The following is a 14,893-nucleotide window of genomic DNA, read 5'->3' as shown; positions in this document are numbered from 1 at the left end:
AGTAAGGGGGAGGGGAGGGGGGAGGGGAGGGGGGAGGTGGTGGCCGCTAAAATATTGACCGATATTTGGGTTACCTCCAAATAAATGAGGGATTAGGTTAACTGGCACACAGCAGTGCTTACGACACATTACGACATGGGCTCAAGTCTGCATGTTTGCAGTCTGCTGTCAAACAGGATCGATGGGAGGTACATATGTAAACGCCCAGTGTGGATTTGCACTTTTTTCTAGCTATTATATGTGCACAGAAAAATGTACTACTGAGTGATAAGAAGTATAAGCCCATACTGCATATGTATATAAACCATCTGCAAAGACGGAAAGTTTGACCTTTGTGATTTCTGACCCTGTGATTGTGGGAAAGGAGACGGCAATACCTCATTAATCTGTAATGTTTACTGCATCCCCGGAGCTATTTTGTGATTACTAATTGTGATTTTGATGCACACAAAAATTCCCTTCCAACATGTCACAGAGAATAGGAAGCAACTTGTTGCACTTGGTGATAATGCTAATAGTGTTATTGCAGCAACAGCACACATAGTTGTGTCTGACTCAAATGTATTACTTAAAAATATGACACATATATACAATATGTGGCTATACTGCGATCTTGTCCAATACATATAATTCTGACTGTAGAGATGTATCCTGTATCTGAAATCAGTCGCCATTTGCAGCTTAATGGGTGTTTACTAGCTACTGTTGTCCAGATTCTTTTTTTATTTTATTTTTATAGATATTTTTAAAAACAAAATGAGTGGGGTGGGGTGGTCCACACAACATTTCAAAAGGAACACAGTGTTTCAATTACACCTACATTTCAATTCAATGCAATGGGTTACATCTTATAGGCACACACATATACATATATATACAGTCAAATTTTGAGATTCAGATTTTTTTGTATCATAGTGTTAAAGTAAATTGTAATTTCTACATACAGTTTATTTAAATGACAACTGTAGTCCAGTAAGTATAAGTATAAGACACAGTCTTAGTCTCTGTTTCTTCCACAACGTATTTCTCCCTGTATGATAAAATAATTGCTTCAAAAGGCGGCTCTAGAGAGAAGTCTTTGCTCTTTGATTCTAGGGGACGGACATCAAATCCTGATCATTACTTTTGAAGATTTTAGACTACATTGCAAAACTTGGAAATATTTCAGGAAAATGTCACATCATCTACATTTATACCCAGGAACGAGGAAAATACACAAATAACAATTAGTCCGGAGAATTCAAAGCACATGTTTGGTACTATAATGTATTTTGCTTTGCCAAAACCATACAGTTGAATCAAATATTGACAAGGAGACTGGACACAAATCCACATAGGCACAGGCATGCAAACATGAAAATACATATTCACTAATTAACATATGCATAATCCCTGGACATGAGCACATTTGCTGAACCTGCACACATGCATGCAAACACACACACACACTTGTTTTCTGACACACCTGTTATCCAGGAGCCTTGTGTTTGACTAACACTTCTATCAGATAGGTGTTAAGGACTTAACATTTTAATAACGCTAATTACTCATCTGAGCGACAACAATGAGCTTATTGCCAAAGACGTGCGATACCTCCTCCTCCTCCAGCGCCCGGCGTCAGATTGGGGAGGAAGATAGGGGGTGAACCCAACAGACGCAGCTTGCCTTACTGCTAGCGTATCTAACAAGAAACAGTACAAGCCCTCATTGGGGAACAAAAGAACCGGCATCAGATTCTGCTATCACACAATTTGATTTAATTAACGAGCTACATGAAGAGCCAAAGACCCAGAAAGAAGAAGAAGAAGAAGAAGCAGAAGAAAAAGGGGAGGGAGGTGGGAAAAAAAACTGTCGCCAGCTTGACTTGGCTGACGAATGACCTAATTGGTTACATTATCAACTCATTATCAAAGGCTAATTAGGGAGCTACAGCACTAATTATGAAAAAAAAATGCAAACGACTCAGTAACCCCCTACTACTACCTCTACATATACCCCCCCCCAACCTCTACCTCCGCCAAAACACCCCCCTACCACCAATTCCTCCACCCCCTCAATTTAGCCCAACACTGAAGTGTTTCAATTTAACAAAAGGTTTCTTTTTTGAAAAAAACAAACAAAAAAAAGGCTTGGAGGGCCTCTATTGTTAGTTGGGAAACAATGGGGCTTGAAGGGGTGGGGGTCTGGTGATGGGTGGGGGGTGTATCATGCTGAGCATTTCTACAAGAGGTGTGCACGTTATCTATGTGTGTGTGCATTTTATCAAGTCAATGGTGCGTTATTGAGTTCTGTGGGCAAGTTAGGAAGTAAGAAAGAGTTCGGTGAGGGTGGGGGTTGCCCTCATTAACCCCCTCCACCTCAACTCAATCAGCCGACCAGCAGGTTAAAGCAACAACACAACCTAATTAAAGCGAAGGACAGAGCGAGGGGTGAAATGTCAACGTCCTCTTTTTTTTCTCCTTCTCTCAGTCACTCTTTTCAGATGATGAGTTGCTGCTCTCTTGGTCGTTGAAGCAAAAAAAGGGCTTGAAGACACTCATTGTGAGTGAGAATTAACTTTGTTACAGATCTAGGATGAGAAGTATTTGTTATCTGTTGTGTTTGGTGAGCCACATACGTATATGGAGACCACAAAAGAGTTCGCAAATGCTTTCTAATTTCATCTCTTAAATCTGTTTGTATGAAATGTAGAAGAGTAAAACAGCAGAATCAGTCTGGTCTTGGTCTTTAACTGTGTTGCATTCTAATTCATCTTCAGCATGATAATATTTTTACATGTGAGAAGAGCTTAAAAGGATGTCAACTGTAAATAAAGTATTAACACTACACATGTGGTTTGATTTAAAACAGGAAATCAAACAACATCTGCTGGCTGTCAGGTGTAGTATTAGAGCCACAGGAGCAGGGATACATAGCTCTCAAACAACTGAAATGGACGAGTGAATTGGCCCCAGAACTGGAAAGGTTTTGTAGTGTTGGAACTACTGGACAGTGAAGTACTAGTTCTGGATAACATCACACCGACTTCACACAATCAGGCTTTAAGATCAAATACTGTATGTTGTAGTGATCCATATTATTTCTGTGATTCCTTGTGAGGGCACTTCCTTTTTTTAAATTTTAACTGTGCCTAAAACGCTGGCTTATTTTACATCATACAACAAATGACCTAAATTACTCAACAAATCACCAAATTGTTCTATTGTGTTGCATACAAAAGATTAAAAAGATAATGAAAACTGAGAAAAGCAGTAATTGTAGTGGAATATTTTATGTTTTATATTTCAAATTTGTCAGTTGCACTTTGTTTTCTAACCTACACGCTGAGAATTATTTTCCACTTCCATCTCTGTGCTCATCTTCTGTTTTTCTTACTCATCTCTTGACGCCACGAAAGTGATAGACCAAGACCTTGTTTCATTCCTCTCTCGCCTTTACTCTCTTTTTTTTTGCATTTGTCATATAGCTTTCCATCTACACCCCTGCCCCCTCCTCTCCTCTCTGCCCCCCAACCCCTTCCTTTGCGCTCTTTCAAGGTCCACAGGCTCGACTCCACCTTTTCAATTCGGCTTCCCAGCAGCACTACTTAGTGGGGAGGTAATTGGAACCAGTGCTATCAGTGTGATTGAGGGAGCAAGAGGTGTGTGTGTGTGTGTGTGTGTGTGTATGGGGGTCTGTATTAATGTCTAGGGTGTTGGTGAAGCATGGAGCAAAGGGGGCCCCATGAAAAAGGGGGTCAAACACATAGAAGAGCATTTCAGCGTGGAGTGGAAGAAAGAGCGAGTTAGAAGGAAGATGAGGGGAGAGGAGAAGGCCGAGGCGAGGCCATAGAGGTTGTGAAAAGATAGGGGCCCATACTGAGATCACACCTGCTCTCTGACTGACACACACACACACACACACACACACACACACACGTATGGGTTACAAGACGTGCAAATGAAAGACTGAACAATCAAAATAGGTTGTGTAGTATTATTCCTGTAAAAATTATGTGTGTGTATCTTCATTTTCATTCTGTCCAATAAAGGCAATAATACCTCTAAAATTTGCTACATTTGCATATTTAACAAAAAATTACAACTTTGTTAAAAAACATATTGTACAACTTCAACACAACTGCATAAATTAATGTGAGATCAGAGGAGTTTGTTTTCCTTCTCTTACCTGCCTGTAATCACAGCACACCTGGGTGTTAAAGATGTGTATGCAATGTGTGTATTTGGCTTCTACAGGGTTCACCAAGTTAAATTTAAGACCTTTTTAATACTGCACAAAGCGCATTTTAATACGTTTCATGACCATACTGGCCAAAGTATGAAAGTATGATGGAAAACCAAAAGATGAATTATTTATTATAATACACTTTGAGTACTTCCCAGGGGTATGTAACTGTAACTTCTAATGATAGAATTAACATGAATCTGTATAAGTGATGTAAAATGGATTGATTGATTAACCAATGATACATTATTTTAGGTGTTATGGGTGAGACAATGCCAAATTCAAACTCCACAATATGGACTGAACAGCCTCCTGCATGAACGATCCACTGTCAAAACAATCCCACTTTTAGATTGATTAAAAGCCTGCAACAATTTATATTACAACTAACATTACCGCCTACAGCGGGTAAAAGGGCATATTTAAGACTTTTGTAAACTAAATTTAAGAGTTTTTAATACCTTCAGAGGAAACTGAATTCACTGCTTTTTAAGACTCTTTAAGACCTGCAGATACCCTGCCAATTGGTGTTATATTTGATCAATGTTGCAATACTGAAATGTAATTTTGTAATTTGAGTAATTTTTCCATTTTTCCTTCATTATATTAGCTGTTCATTTGTGCTCACAGCATGATAAATTACTGGATGGACTGACTTAAAAAGATCCTATAGTGGATTTTACTATAACATCAGTAACCTTTTTGTCGAAGTATGTGTCCCTTTTTTTTTTTTTTTCAAGAAAGCAATTTAAATGGAATTTACTTTCAACTCACCATGAATAAATCGCTGGCTTTTAAATCTACAGCGAGGAGGAAGGCCTTCTCAAAGCGCTGGTGTCTGCAGAGAAAGTGAAAACAGTTAAAAAAACAACATCCTGAAAACAAATCATCAATCTAAAAACACACACTTCCTAATTGATAACAAAACAAACTTTCTTCAAATTTATATATATATGGATAAATCAGTAGTATATTTCCTACTTCCTTTAGTCTGCAAACAGACACACACCTCAATCGACACACATCCACATACACATCTGCGTATAAAACTGTCAATAACTGAACTGAGAGTAGCGGGTCTTCTTCCTATTATCCAGAATTAAAGCTGGGAGAGAGAGAGCTGTATCTCCCAGTACAAAACACCTCAACTTTCCCTGTCTAGAGCCAACATGAAACAAACAAACACAAGCAGAGAGAGGGGGTGTGGGGGGCTTCCTTCATTTGATGTCGATGGAGAGAAAAAGAATGCAGGTAGGTGATAAGAGAGGAGAGGAGGAGGGATGCCAAACAACGCTCCTGCGCTGCTACAGAGGAAGAGAAAGAAAGAGAGAGGAAACTGGAGGTAATTGCAGGATGGAGAGCAGTAAGCAGCAGTGTGTGGGAACAACAGGGTCTATTTCAGTCAAACAGGCATTTCAAAAGGCTCTCATGGCAGAAGGGAAAATGAAACAACAGTCTAAACAGGTGCATGTGAGGTGCTTTGCCTTATGAATGACTCAAAGCTGCATCAGTGTGCGTGCGAGGAAATTCAAAAGCTATTTCCTTTTTAGAATTTTTAAAATAGCAATAGTGAGCGGCAAATAAGCAGTATTAAATTGTATCTTCAATGGATGTCATTTTTTGGACAGTATTTCTTGTTCTGCACCCGGCGTTGCTAAAATGAATAAAATGTTATGCTAATGCCTTAAAAATAGTGATTTATATTTTAATTACTGATCTGTAGCCTGATGGAGGAACATACTGTTTATGTATTTAAATGCATTTAGCTTCAAAAGTGCTTTAAATATAGCTGACTTTGACCCCCCTGAAGAGTTACGTAAAACAAATTTGTCCCTCAGAAGATCAAATTAGGACCACAGCAACAGCACAGAGTAGGTGGTGGTGGTAGGTTACCTGAGGAGGTGGTGAAAAAAGCGCCGTGCATACTTGCTGATTGGCTCTCTGTACTCAAGTATCACCATATTGGAGAGAGGGGCAGGTGGGGCATAAAAAACACCCAGAGATGCTTCTAGTTGGGCTATCGACAGAATGGAAACACACACAATAAAATAAATAAACAATAATAACATTAATAGGATTTTACTACAGTCTTTCACTGTTTGCTGATACACAAGTATTTCATTTTAAAGATACTTCTTATTATATTTAAATTTTTTCAAAGAATTGTACATCCAGAAGAGGAAGTCTAATTCACAAAGTGCTATTTAACAGCAGAATTTAACATAAAATTAAAGCTAAATAAAAATGGTGGAAGTAGAATATATTTTTGTTTACTTGTGACATAAATGGCTCTGGACTATAAACCTCTAGGCTAACATTAGTAGCATTTTTCTCTAAGCACCAAATTCACACAAAACTGACATGCTTCGAATTTGACTACTCAGGTGTGATTCACACAGTGAGATTACTCTAAATTTAGAGAAATATCTGTAAAACTAAAGCCAATCTAACATGTGTTTGACCCGGAGACCCACCCTCTCTTTCTGCATTCAGCTCCAGTCTCAGCAGGTGGTTGGTGACCGAGGTCAGGCCTCGGTAGCATTCATCTCCCATGATGCTCCAGTCCATGGCCTCCAGGATGCCCAGTGCCTCTCTGACCTGGCCACAACGCAGCCGCTGTTGCAGAAGCTCCCCAGGGCCCATCTGGCCACCAGTCAGAGCCCCTGTCAAGACGAGTCAGAGTTTGGTTCTAGTTTATTACATGAAATAAAGCAACAGCAAAGGAAGGATTAAAAAAGGTCCAAATCAAGAGTTAAATGCAGCAGGATCTCATCAATTTTACGATACGCTTTTTATATCTTGGTTGTTTTTAACTATATATTTTAACCGGATCTTAAGTTATGTGATCTTAATGAATGTTAGCAGCCCCTCCACTCCCCAGGACGCCCTTCGTCTGTCCAACAGTCTCAGAGACACAATGATTGTTAAGGTAAAACTGCTTTATTCAGTGTTTGTACCAGTTTTAATCACCAGGTCCGTTTGTTTTGGAGCCGAGGAGGCCTCTGTGGATAACTCAGTAGAGAACTCCTGAGCAAGGAAGCTGACTTTACTGACACCAATGGTGGTGGAGACAACAACTCCCATGAGCTCATGCTACTTCTCAACGTCTCAACTTTATCTTTTATTATTGTTTTGATGTCCGAGACCCCCCAGCAGTGGTCACGTTTAAAAAAAAAAACTGACTTATTTTGTGAAAAGAAGATATCAGATACAAATTATTATTCAAAGTATAGCAGTTTATATACATGTTAAAACATGTCTGGAGGGAATCTTTAAATTTTAAAAATATATTTAACAATTCTTTAAATTGTAAAACATTCTTGTGTTGTACATTGAGCTTAACTACAAATCTGTCAAAAAAAAAATTTGTCCATCCATCCATGTCAGACCCTCTGAAGGAAGTTAGTAATTTTATTTTTTGTTATTTATTTTCTTTATTCAATTTAATCTGATTTATTTTACACTTGTTTGTGTTGGAGAACGTTGCTCAGTATGAGTTGATATTGTAACCGCTTTTATTTGTGTTACATTTACACACTATATTTACATATCCTGGAGCACTTACTTAAGCTAAGTAAGTGTCCAGTGGATCGGCATAAACTCTGAAGCAGCATGAGATCAATTGGACTAGCACTGACTTGTCAATTAGCTGTTTAATCCCTGGAGTACACTCTGTGTGTATCTGTATCTTTGTGTAAAAGCAAAATGAAAACAAGGTTGTTCTCATCACTATCTATTTAAACACATCTGACAAATATTGAGCATACAATTTGTTTACTTATGTTGAGATCATTTGGCAAAATTATATTTTTCTGTAACTTTGCCTGAGACCGTCTGTTGAGAGGAATTATACAACTGATTAGGCCCTTTGACAAGAGCTGATTGATTATACTTTTGTTTGTGTGTGTGAGAGCACATTAACACTCTTCTGAATAATAGAAGGTTTTGTAGCCTTCCCGATAGCAGAGGTGTGTCCTTCTGTGTGTAAAAGGGCAAAGGTGCATGTGTGTTTGAGGCTTTGTAGGGTAGCCTACACATCCGAGAAGTGAAGGTGTTGAATGCCAGGGGTGATTATTGTCCATTGTCACTTAATCACGATGGTGCAGCAGTCAAAGGAATCAACTTAACATGTTTTGGGAAAGGCTGTCGCGTTTGCCAAAGAGGAGGAGCACCAAACTCAAATGCATGTCGCCATACATGACGGGTGTGTCCAAACTTGAATTTGAAATTTTTTTTGAATTTTTTTGAAAGTGCTGACATTTTCCACATAATGCACATAATATTCTGCTACAATGTAGTTAAGCATACATATTCACTAAAAAAAATTTGGACATAGCTAGTGGCACAGTTCTGGACAGAGTAGGTGATCATTGACAGCGATACTGTCAATGGGCCAGACTGCAGGCGACCAAAGTCACTACTGACTCTTGTCTAATTAATTGAAGAAGTTGTGTGTGTCTGTGTGTATGTGTGTGTGTGTGGTATGGGTGTATGAGCAATTAAAATTACAAGCTGGCAATTAGCAAGCCCCCAAATCCCCTAAAGAGTGGGCTAATGTGGCTAATACATCAGCTGAGCATAGTGTGGTTTGTGTGTGTCTATGTTTATGTGTGTGTGTGTGTGTGTGTGTGTGTGTGTGTGTAGGGGTCCGTGAGCTGGGCGTTAACGTCTGGTCTAAGCTAACTCTGAGCAGAGACAATGGGTCATTGTGTTGGCAAGGACAAGTCAGTTCTCTTTCACACCTGTCTACACTAACTTATTTGACCAGCTCAGTTCAGCGAGACAAAACAACACAAGACCAGCAGCAATTGAGAGTTTTCTACTCATACTGTGCACCATCAACACGACAAGTAGACTTCAGAGACAAAACTACTGACAAAGTATAATTCAATAAATCACAGGTAGTTTTAATTCTGTGCAATGTCTCTTTTTCAGAAATGAAAATAACAAAGAATTAGGGATGAGACTAGTTAATCATTTAATAATAGATATAAGCTGCCAAACTAATTGATTAAAAGCCTTAAATCAGATTATTGCCTTGGATGAACTTTATAAATGAGCTCCACATCCAAAGTAGCGTGTGCAGTGGAGGAGAGAACCCACCTTTATGTTACCTTGATGCCTGCTGAGTAAATGTTTTTCTGCTTTAGTATGTAACCAAAATAAACATCAAATAAAGATGCATTGGCTTGGGCTCTCATTCTTCACTAGTTATATCCAGTTACGTAATTCTTCTTTGAACATCAGTAATTTTTCAGTAAATTCCCATCCATACAAAAAAAATGACTATTTTCCTTGCGTGTCGTGCAGCACATTCCCTGGTCTGCCCTTCCACAGACTGTACCGGTGCAGGCCCAGCCGTGGCCAACGTGTGCCCAGATGAGATAACTCGGTGCAGGCAGGAGGGTGGGGGTGGGGGGGCACTAGGGAGGGCTGCCTCCTATGGAAAAAAGAGAACTTGGAGCTTGGCCAAGTCTTTCTTCCTCGCCGCCTCCCGACTCACTCCTTCTGTCATGTAGCGGGCCTTATGAAACAAGTCAATACAGAGAAGGAGCGCAAGCAAACAAACAGATGAGTTGGAGTGTGTGTATGTGTGTGTGTCTGTGTGTGTGCATAGAAGCACAGAAATAGAAGAATACACACACACGTGTTTGTGGGGGGAAGAATTATCATGGAGAAAAGACGTGCAGTGACTTTCTTCATCAAAACCTTGGCAGACGATCAGAGGAGGGGAAGCTATTGTTGGAAGACACCCTCCCCTTTCCCTGTGCACACAGGCAAACGCAGTTGAATACACACACTCAAACACACACAATCTTCTACCTTCCTCCATCCACCCCCACACTTTCAAACTTCAGCAGAGAGCTGCGTGCCACTGTCACATCTTCTTTCCAAAGTCACAATTAAAGACGCTGCATGTGTGTATGTGCGAGTGTGTGTGAGACTTTAGGAGTGTGTTTGTGTATGCGTGTGTTAGAGGGTGAGGTGGCTGCTTCGGAACATTTTTGATTGGCAAACTTTATCTGAGGGCCCCGAGGGACTGCGCAGCCACTGTAAACGATTTATCGGAAAAATGCATCCCAGAATGCACCTGGGGGGCTCTTGCCCCAGGGCGATTATTGAATGACCTCTGAGAGCGTGACTCCTGCTAACCTTCCCGCCCGTCAACAAATTAACTTCCCTCAGCAGTGAAGAGGTCGACCCGTTCAGCAGCCATATTTACACAGTGGGGTTCAGATACAGTGTCAGATCCAAAACAGAGGAAGAGTCTCTGAAGGGAGGAGGGCGCCTTCATTAGGAAGTGATGACGATGAGTGAGCGGACGGTTTGTCAGTTATTTTCTGTTTAGTTTCTATCGGTACAGTTTGTCCCCAAATGCTGTGTTCAATATCTAAATCAAAGTAGACTTTAGCTTCCCAGAAATTCCTTTCACACACACATCTCTATATCAGCTTTCAGTGGTGTAGAGACTGTGAACTGTTGGTTCAGCAAAACAAGCGATCTGAAGACATGACTGTACTGTTTTATGGCATCTTATAGATACAGAATGGATCAGTATATTCAAAACTAATCAACTGAATAATCAGTAAAGGAAATACTTTTTAGTTGAGGCTCAATGTTAAGTTTTGGTTTCTACTCCACAAATATTCCAAATCTCATTGTTCACACATTGTGTGCTACTAGTCATTGTAAGAGTGCAGTCGACCAAATGGTATTTCTGAATCTTATTTTACCCACCTAGTCTGAACCTCAAGGCTGCTAGTGGTCCTTCATGAAAGGCCAACATCAGGATATCGGTCCCCTCTGGGCCTCCTTCCAGGCTGGTCCACCAGTGCAGTCCCTCCAGGCCTCCACCACAGCGCAGGTGCTGAGCTAGTCTTAGCGTGGCAGCTGAAGCTACCTCTTCTGCTACCAGTGCCATGCTTACAGGTGCCAAGCCCACATCAAAGCACATCAGCTCCCCTTGCCCTCCCCCTACCATGACCATGGCCCCAGCAGGATGCCATGCAAGGAGGGTGGGTGGCACAGGGCAGGAGGCCAGGAGAGAGACCCCCCGTCGCTGGTCATACAGGACTAGGGAGGAGTCACTTAAGCCCAGGAGAAGTGTGGTCTCATAGGGGTGACGTGAGCAGGAGACAGGATGGGACGATAGCGGGATGCGGGTGATAGACAGGTGGTGCAGGCGCTCTCGTGCACATTCATACACACAGGCGTCAGCCCAGGACTCCTCTTTGAATTCTTGTGGTCCTTCAGGTAGTTCCACCGTTAGCAGCTGGTACGGCTGGAGCAGGCTGAAGCGGCAGTCCAGGGGATTGCCTTCTGTCCGGACAGAGCTAAGGACCTTTCAGAGGGAGTGAATGTGGAGAAGAGAATGATTTCAGAGTGTTCAGCTGATGCACACTTTAACATCCTCCCTATAAATCTGATCTGATCTGTATACTTTTTTCACTCCACTGGGTAGGAACATGTGTTATGGCACATTCAAACCAAAGATGTTTTAATGCCTTATGACACTGAAGAATTTATTAATTTAGGTTAAATACATCCACTTACTGAGCTGAAAATCCTGTTGAATGAATAACTTTTGCTGACCTTCTTTCTTTCATCTGGTCAAATTTTGTGCAATACTTTGATACAGGGTCTAAAATTAATACATGCCAAGCACCAATACAGGTACATTTTCTGTTTTGCAGACAAATAAATTGGGGTTACCAGCCAAGTGGCCGGTAAATAATTGAGAACCACAGTCTTTTATGTGTACCGGCTGACACTAATGTGACCCTCACTGTCCACTGTACCTATTGTGACATCAGGAAAATCAAATAGACACAGCTTACTACTATTTGCAGCTTTTGTGTATGGGGCACACACTATACTAAGTGAGCTATCAGGTACCCCAAAAAGGGAATTCTTTTTAGTCAAATAATGCATGTTGCAGTTTTATGGCCAGTAAAAAAATATTTACATTGGCAGATGACCCAAAAAGTTAATTTTGGACTTATGACTAAATACTTGCAAAACTAATGACAATTCCATCAGCCACAGTATTTGGGCCATTACACAAACTGTAGCAAACTGATGGAGAATAAAAAGAAAAAATAAGTCAGAATATTAAGAACTGAGGAGCACAACATAAGGAGGTGAAATTATCTGGGAGACTCCATGTTGAGAAACTTTAAGGTTATTGTAAACTTTCAATTTTGATACTGGAGGGGTCGAAGGAGGATTCAACCTGTATCCCTTCAGTAGTGTAGTTTGTATAAGCAAAAGAACTGGAACTTAATCTCCTAATTGTGTTGTTGTTTTAACATGTTCTTCTATTTAGGAATTGGAAGGTGCCGATTTGTGCCAGTACAGTTAATGAACAAACCTGTTTTTGAATAAAAGAAGGATATGAAAGGAGAGAGAACATGTGAGAGAAAGACAGAGACAGACAAATGAGTCATACCATGGCAGCAGCCCCAAACCCCCTGGAGATGGAAGAAATAGAGCCTTTCACTTTGCTCATAAACACACGGCTGTCAATCAAGACAGCTAATGATAAGAGCTCCATTTTAACTCAAGGTCAACAACATCTTCTCCCTGAGCATGCCACGGCTTGGCACCCAGCGCCCAGCGATAAACAACCCCCTCTGTTTACCTGTGTGAGGAGCCAAGAGCTCAACACTAGACATGGTGAATGACAAGAAATGAGCCCTTTTCAATATTAAGAGGATGATGTATGAAGAAAGCTTGGAATTATTTGACCGATGGTCAAATCCAGTATTTAGATTATTCGGTCCTGAACTACAACCAGTCAGTGGGAGTGGGCACAATAGCCCTGCTAAGCAAGCAAGCATTGACACTGACGGAGATAGGCCGTGTCACGGGTGGTACTGTCGATAAAACACCCACAAGGAACCAGGAACAGTAGGTGGATGACAGGAGACAACAGCCTGTATAAACAGCAGCCCAACAGTTCCACAGTCACTAACAGAGCTTTTTAGGAGGGATTTCACCTTACCAAAGCCTCTATCAGAGCCCTGCATTGACCGTGGCAGCTTTGGCTAAATGAGCCCATTTCTTTTCGCCGTGCAGACAGAAAGAGGGATCTGCTGCCTGCCTGCCTGCCTTCCTTTCCTTTCACAAAGCTGCCCGGCCCAGTTTTTTGGCAGGCATTGCCAAAAAGGGACTTAGAGGGAGGAAGAGAGGAGTTTTTTTGCCTGCCCATGGTCTACAGCAGATGACTGTCCTCCTGAAAGCTTTTTTTCCCTCTCCATAATCCCCCAGAGCTAGCTCCTGCTGCTCCCCAGGGGGTGGGTGATGTGTGTGTGTGTGTGTGTGTGTTTATTTGAGGCAGCAGGCAAGAGGGGCTCAATTCATGTAAGAGGTGGGGTATCCTTGGAAGGGTGCGGTTCTCTGGATAGCTACATGTCTGTGGGGACAAAGTGGCACATGCATTAAATAAACTTGCACACAAACACATAGCAAGTGAGGGTCCATAGAGTCCATCCCACAGAATGCTGTCACAGGAATCGCAAGACCTACTTCAATTCCACAAACCCTGACCCCCCAACCACATCTCATCCTCTCAGCTTTTCATCCTGTGCCCGGCTTGCTAGTGCCCGCTGTGCCAGCATGCCACCGTGGCACCATCAGGGATGAGGTGCAGCTGATTCAGCTCTGTCTTCCCTGATAGGTGACCCTCCAAGGAAAGGAGAAGGGGGGACAGTGTCAGCTACAGCTCAGAGGAAATGAGTAAATACTGCATGGCCTAATTCAACCTGCAACAGCCAATATTTTAAAGAGTTCAAGACCAATTAGTGTTTGTTGTTCTTACTTTATTTTACACAAAATCCTCATATGATGTGTTCTACTACATGTATAACCCATGTCCACAACTGAGTTTATTAGTTCAGGTGGGGCCTCATTGCACTGACATTTAAGGGTTCAATTTAAGATCCTTTAATTCATATTCAAAGGGCTTCAGTTTTAGATATTCACACCTAATATTCAGCAGATAAACTCTAGCCACATGATGTGCGTTGTGTGCTGACTTTGTTCGTTGAGCACTCTGAGATCAACTGGACCTGGACTTTTAATGTCTAGCTGGAGTCCGTTTTAAATGTTTGGTAAAAGTGCAGTACTCAAAAATGTCATTTTTACTCTGGGTCATTTTTATGGGCACGCTGTACCTCGTTTTACAGCCCATGTGGACTGAGCAAAGGCAGGCAAAAGGCCCCTGAAGGCAACACAGCTGATTAGGAGATTAGTGAACGGCACTCAAGACTTTCAGGGTTATGAGGTTTGAATCTTTCAAAACAAACTCTTGAACTGCAAACACTCATGCTACCGTGAGCATGATGAGATATCAGACCAGTGATGACATATAGATTTATCTGCAGAGGATTCATGTATGAACTCTTATAACCGGTTGTTTAGCTAATCAGACATCATTTGAAGATAGATCAGTCTAAAAGTCATGCTCAGTTGACTTAATTGTGATTTTTTGGGCCAAAAAAAGCAAGTGGCCAGGATGAGTACAAAACGACGTTTCTGTGGACTGGTCTTACAAAACTGAATAAGGCTGTTCAGTACATTTACAATTCTTCTATTATTTTTTATTTTATAATGTTTTTTTTTTTGCCTTTTTATGCCTTTATTGGATAGAGACAGCTGAAGATCGACA

At 41.1% G+C, this 14,893-nt stretch overlaps 1 protein-coding gene across 1 annotated transcript in view; it reads right to left on the bottom strand.

Annotated features, from left to right (window-relative positions):
* Positions 1 to 14,893, bottom strand: part of wdpcp (WD repeat containing planar cell polarity effector) — a 76,996-nt gene that overhangs the window by 16,929 nt on the left and 45,174 nt on the right. The window contains exons 12-15 of the mRNA XM_035663187.1: positions 10,963 to 11,566; positions 6,699 to 6,887; positions 6,118 to 6,241; positions 4,999 to 5,062 (exon numbers count right to left, since the gene is read on the bottom strand). Of these exons, the coding sequence (XP_035519080.1) occupies positions 4,999 to 5,062; positions 6,118 to 6,241; positions 6,699 to 6,887; positions 10,963 to 11,566 (981 nt within the window). The remainder of the gene's footprint in view (positions 1 to 4,998; positions 5,063 to 6,117; positions 6,242 to 6,698; positions 6,888 to 10,962; positions 11,567 to 14,893) is intronic.

This window comes from Morone saxatilis, unplaced genomic scaffold (genome assembly GCF_004916995.1).
Source record: "Morone saxatilis isolate NCDOM2014 unplaced genomic scaffold, NCSU_SB_2.0 Contig19, whole genome shotgun sequence".
Lineage (NCBI taxonomy): Eukaryota > Metazoa > Chordata > Actinopteri > Moronidae > Morone > Morone saxatilis.
This window is presented reverse-complemented; position numbering and strand designations above follow the sequence as displayed.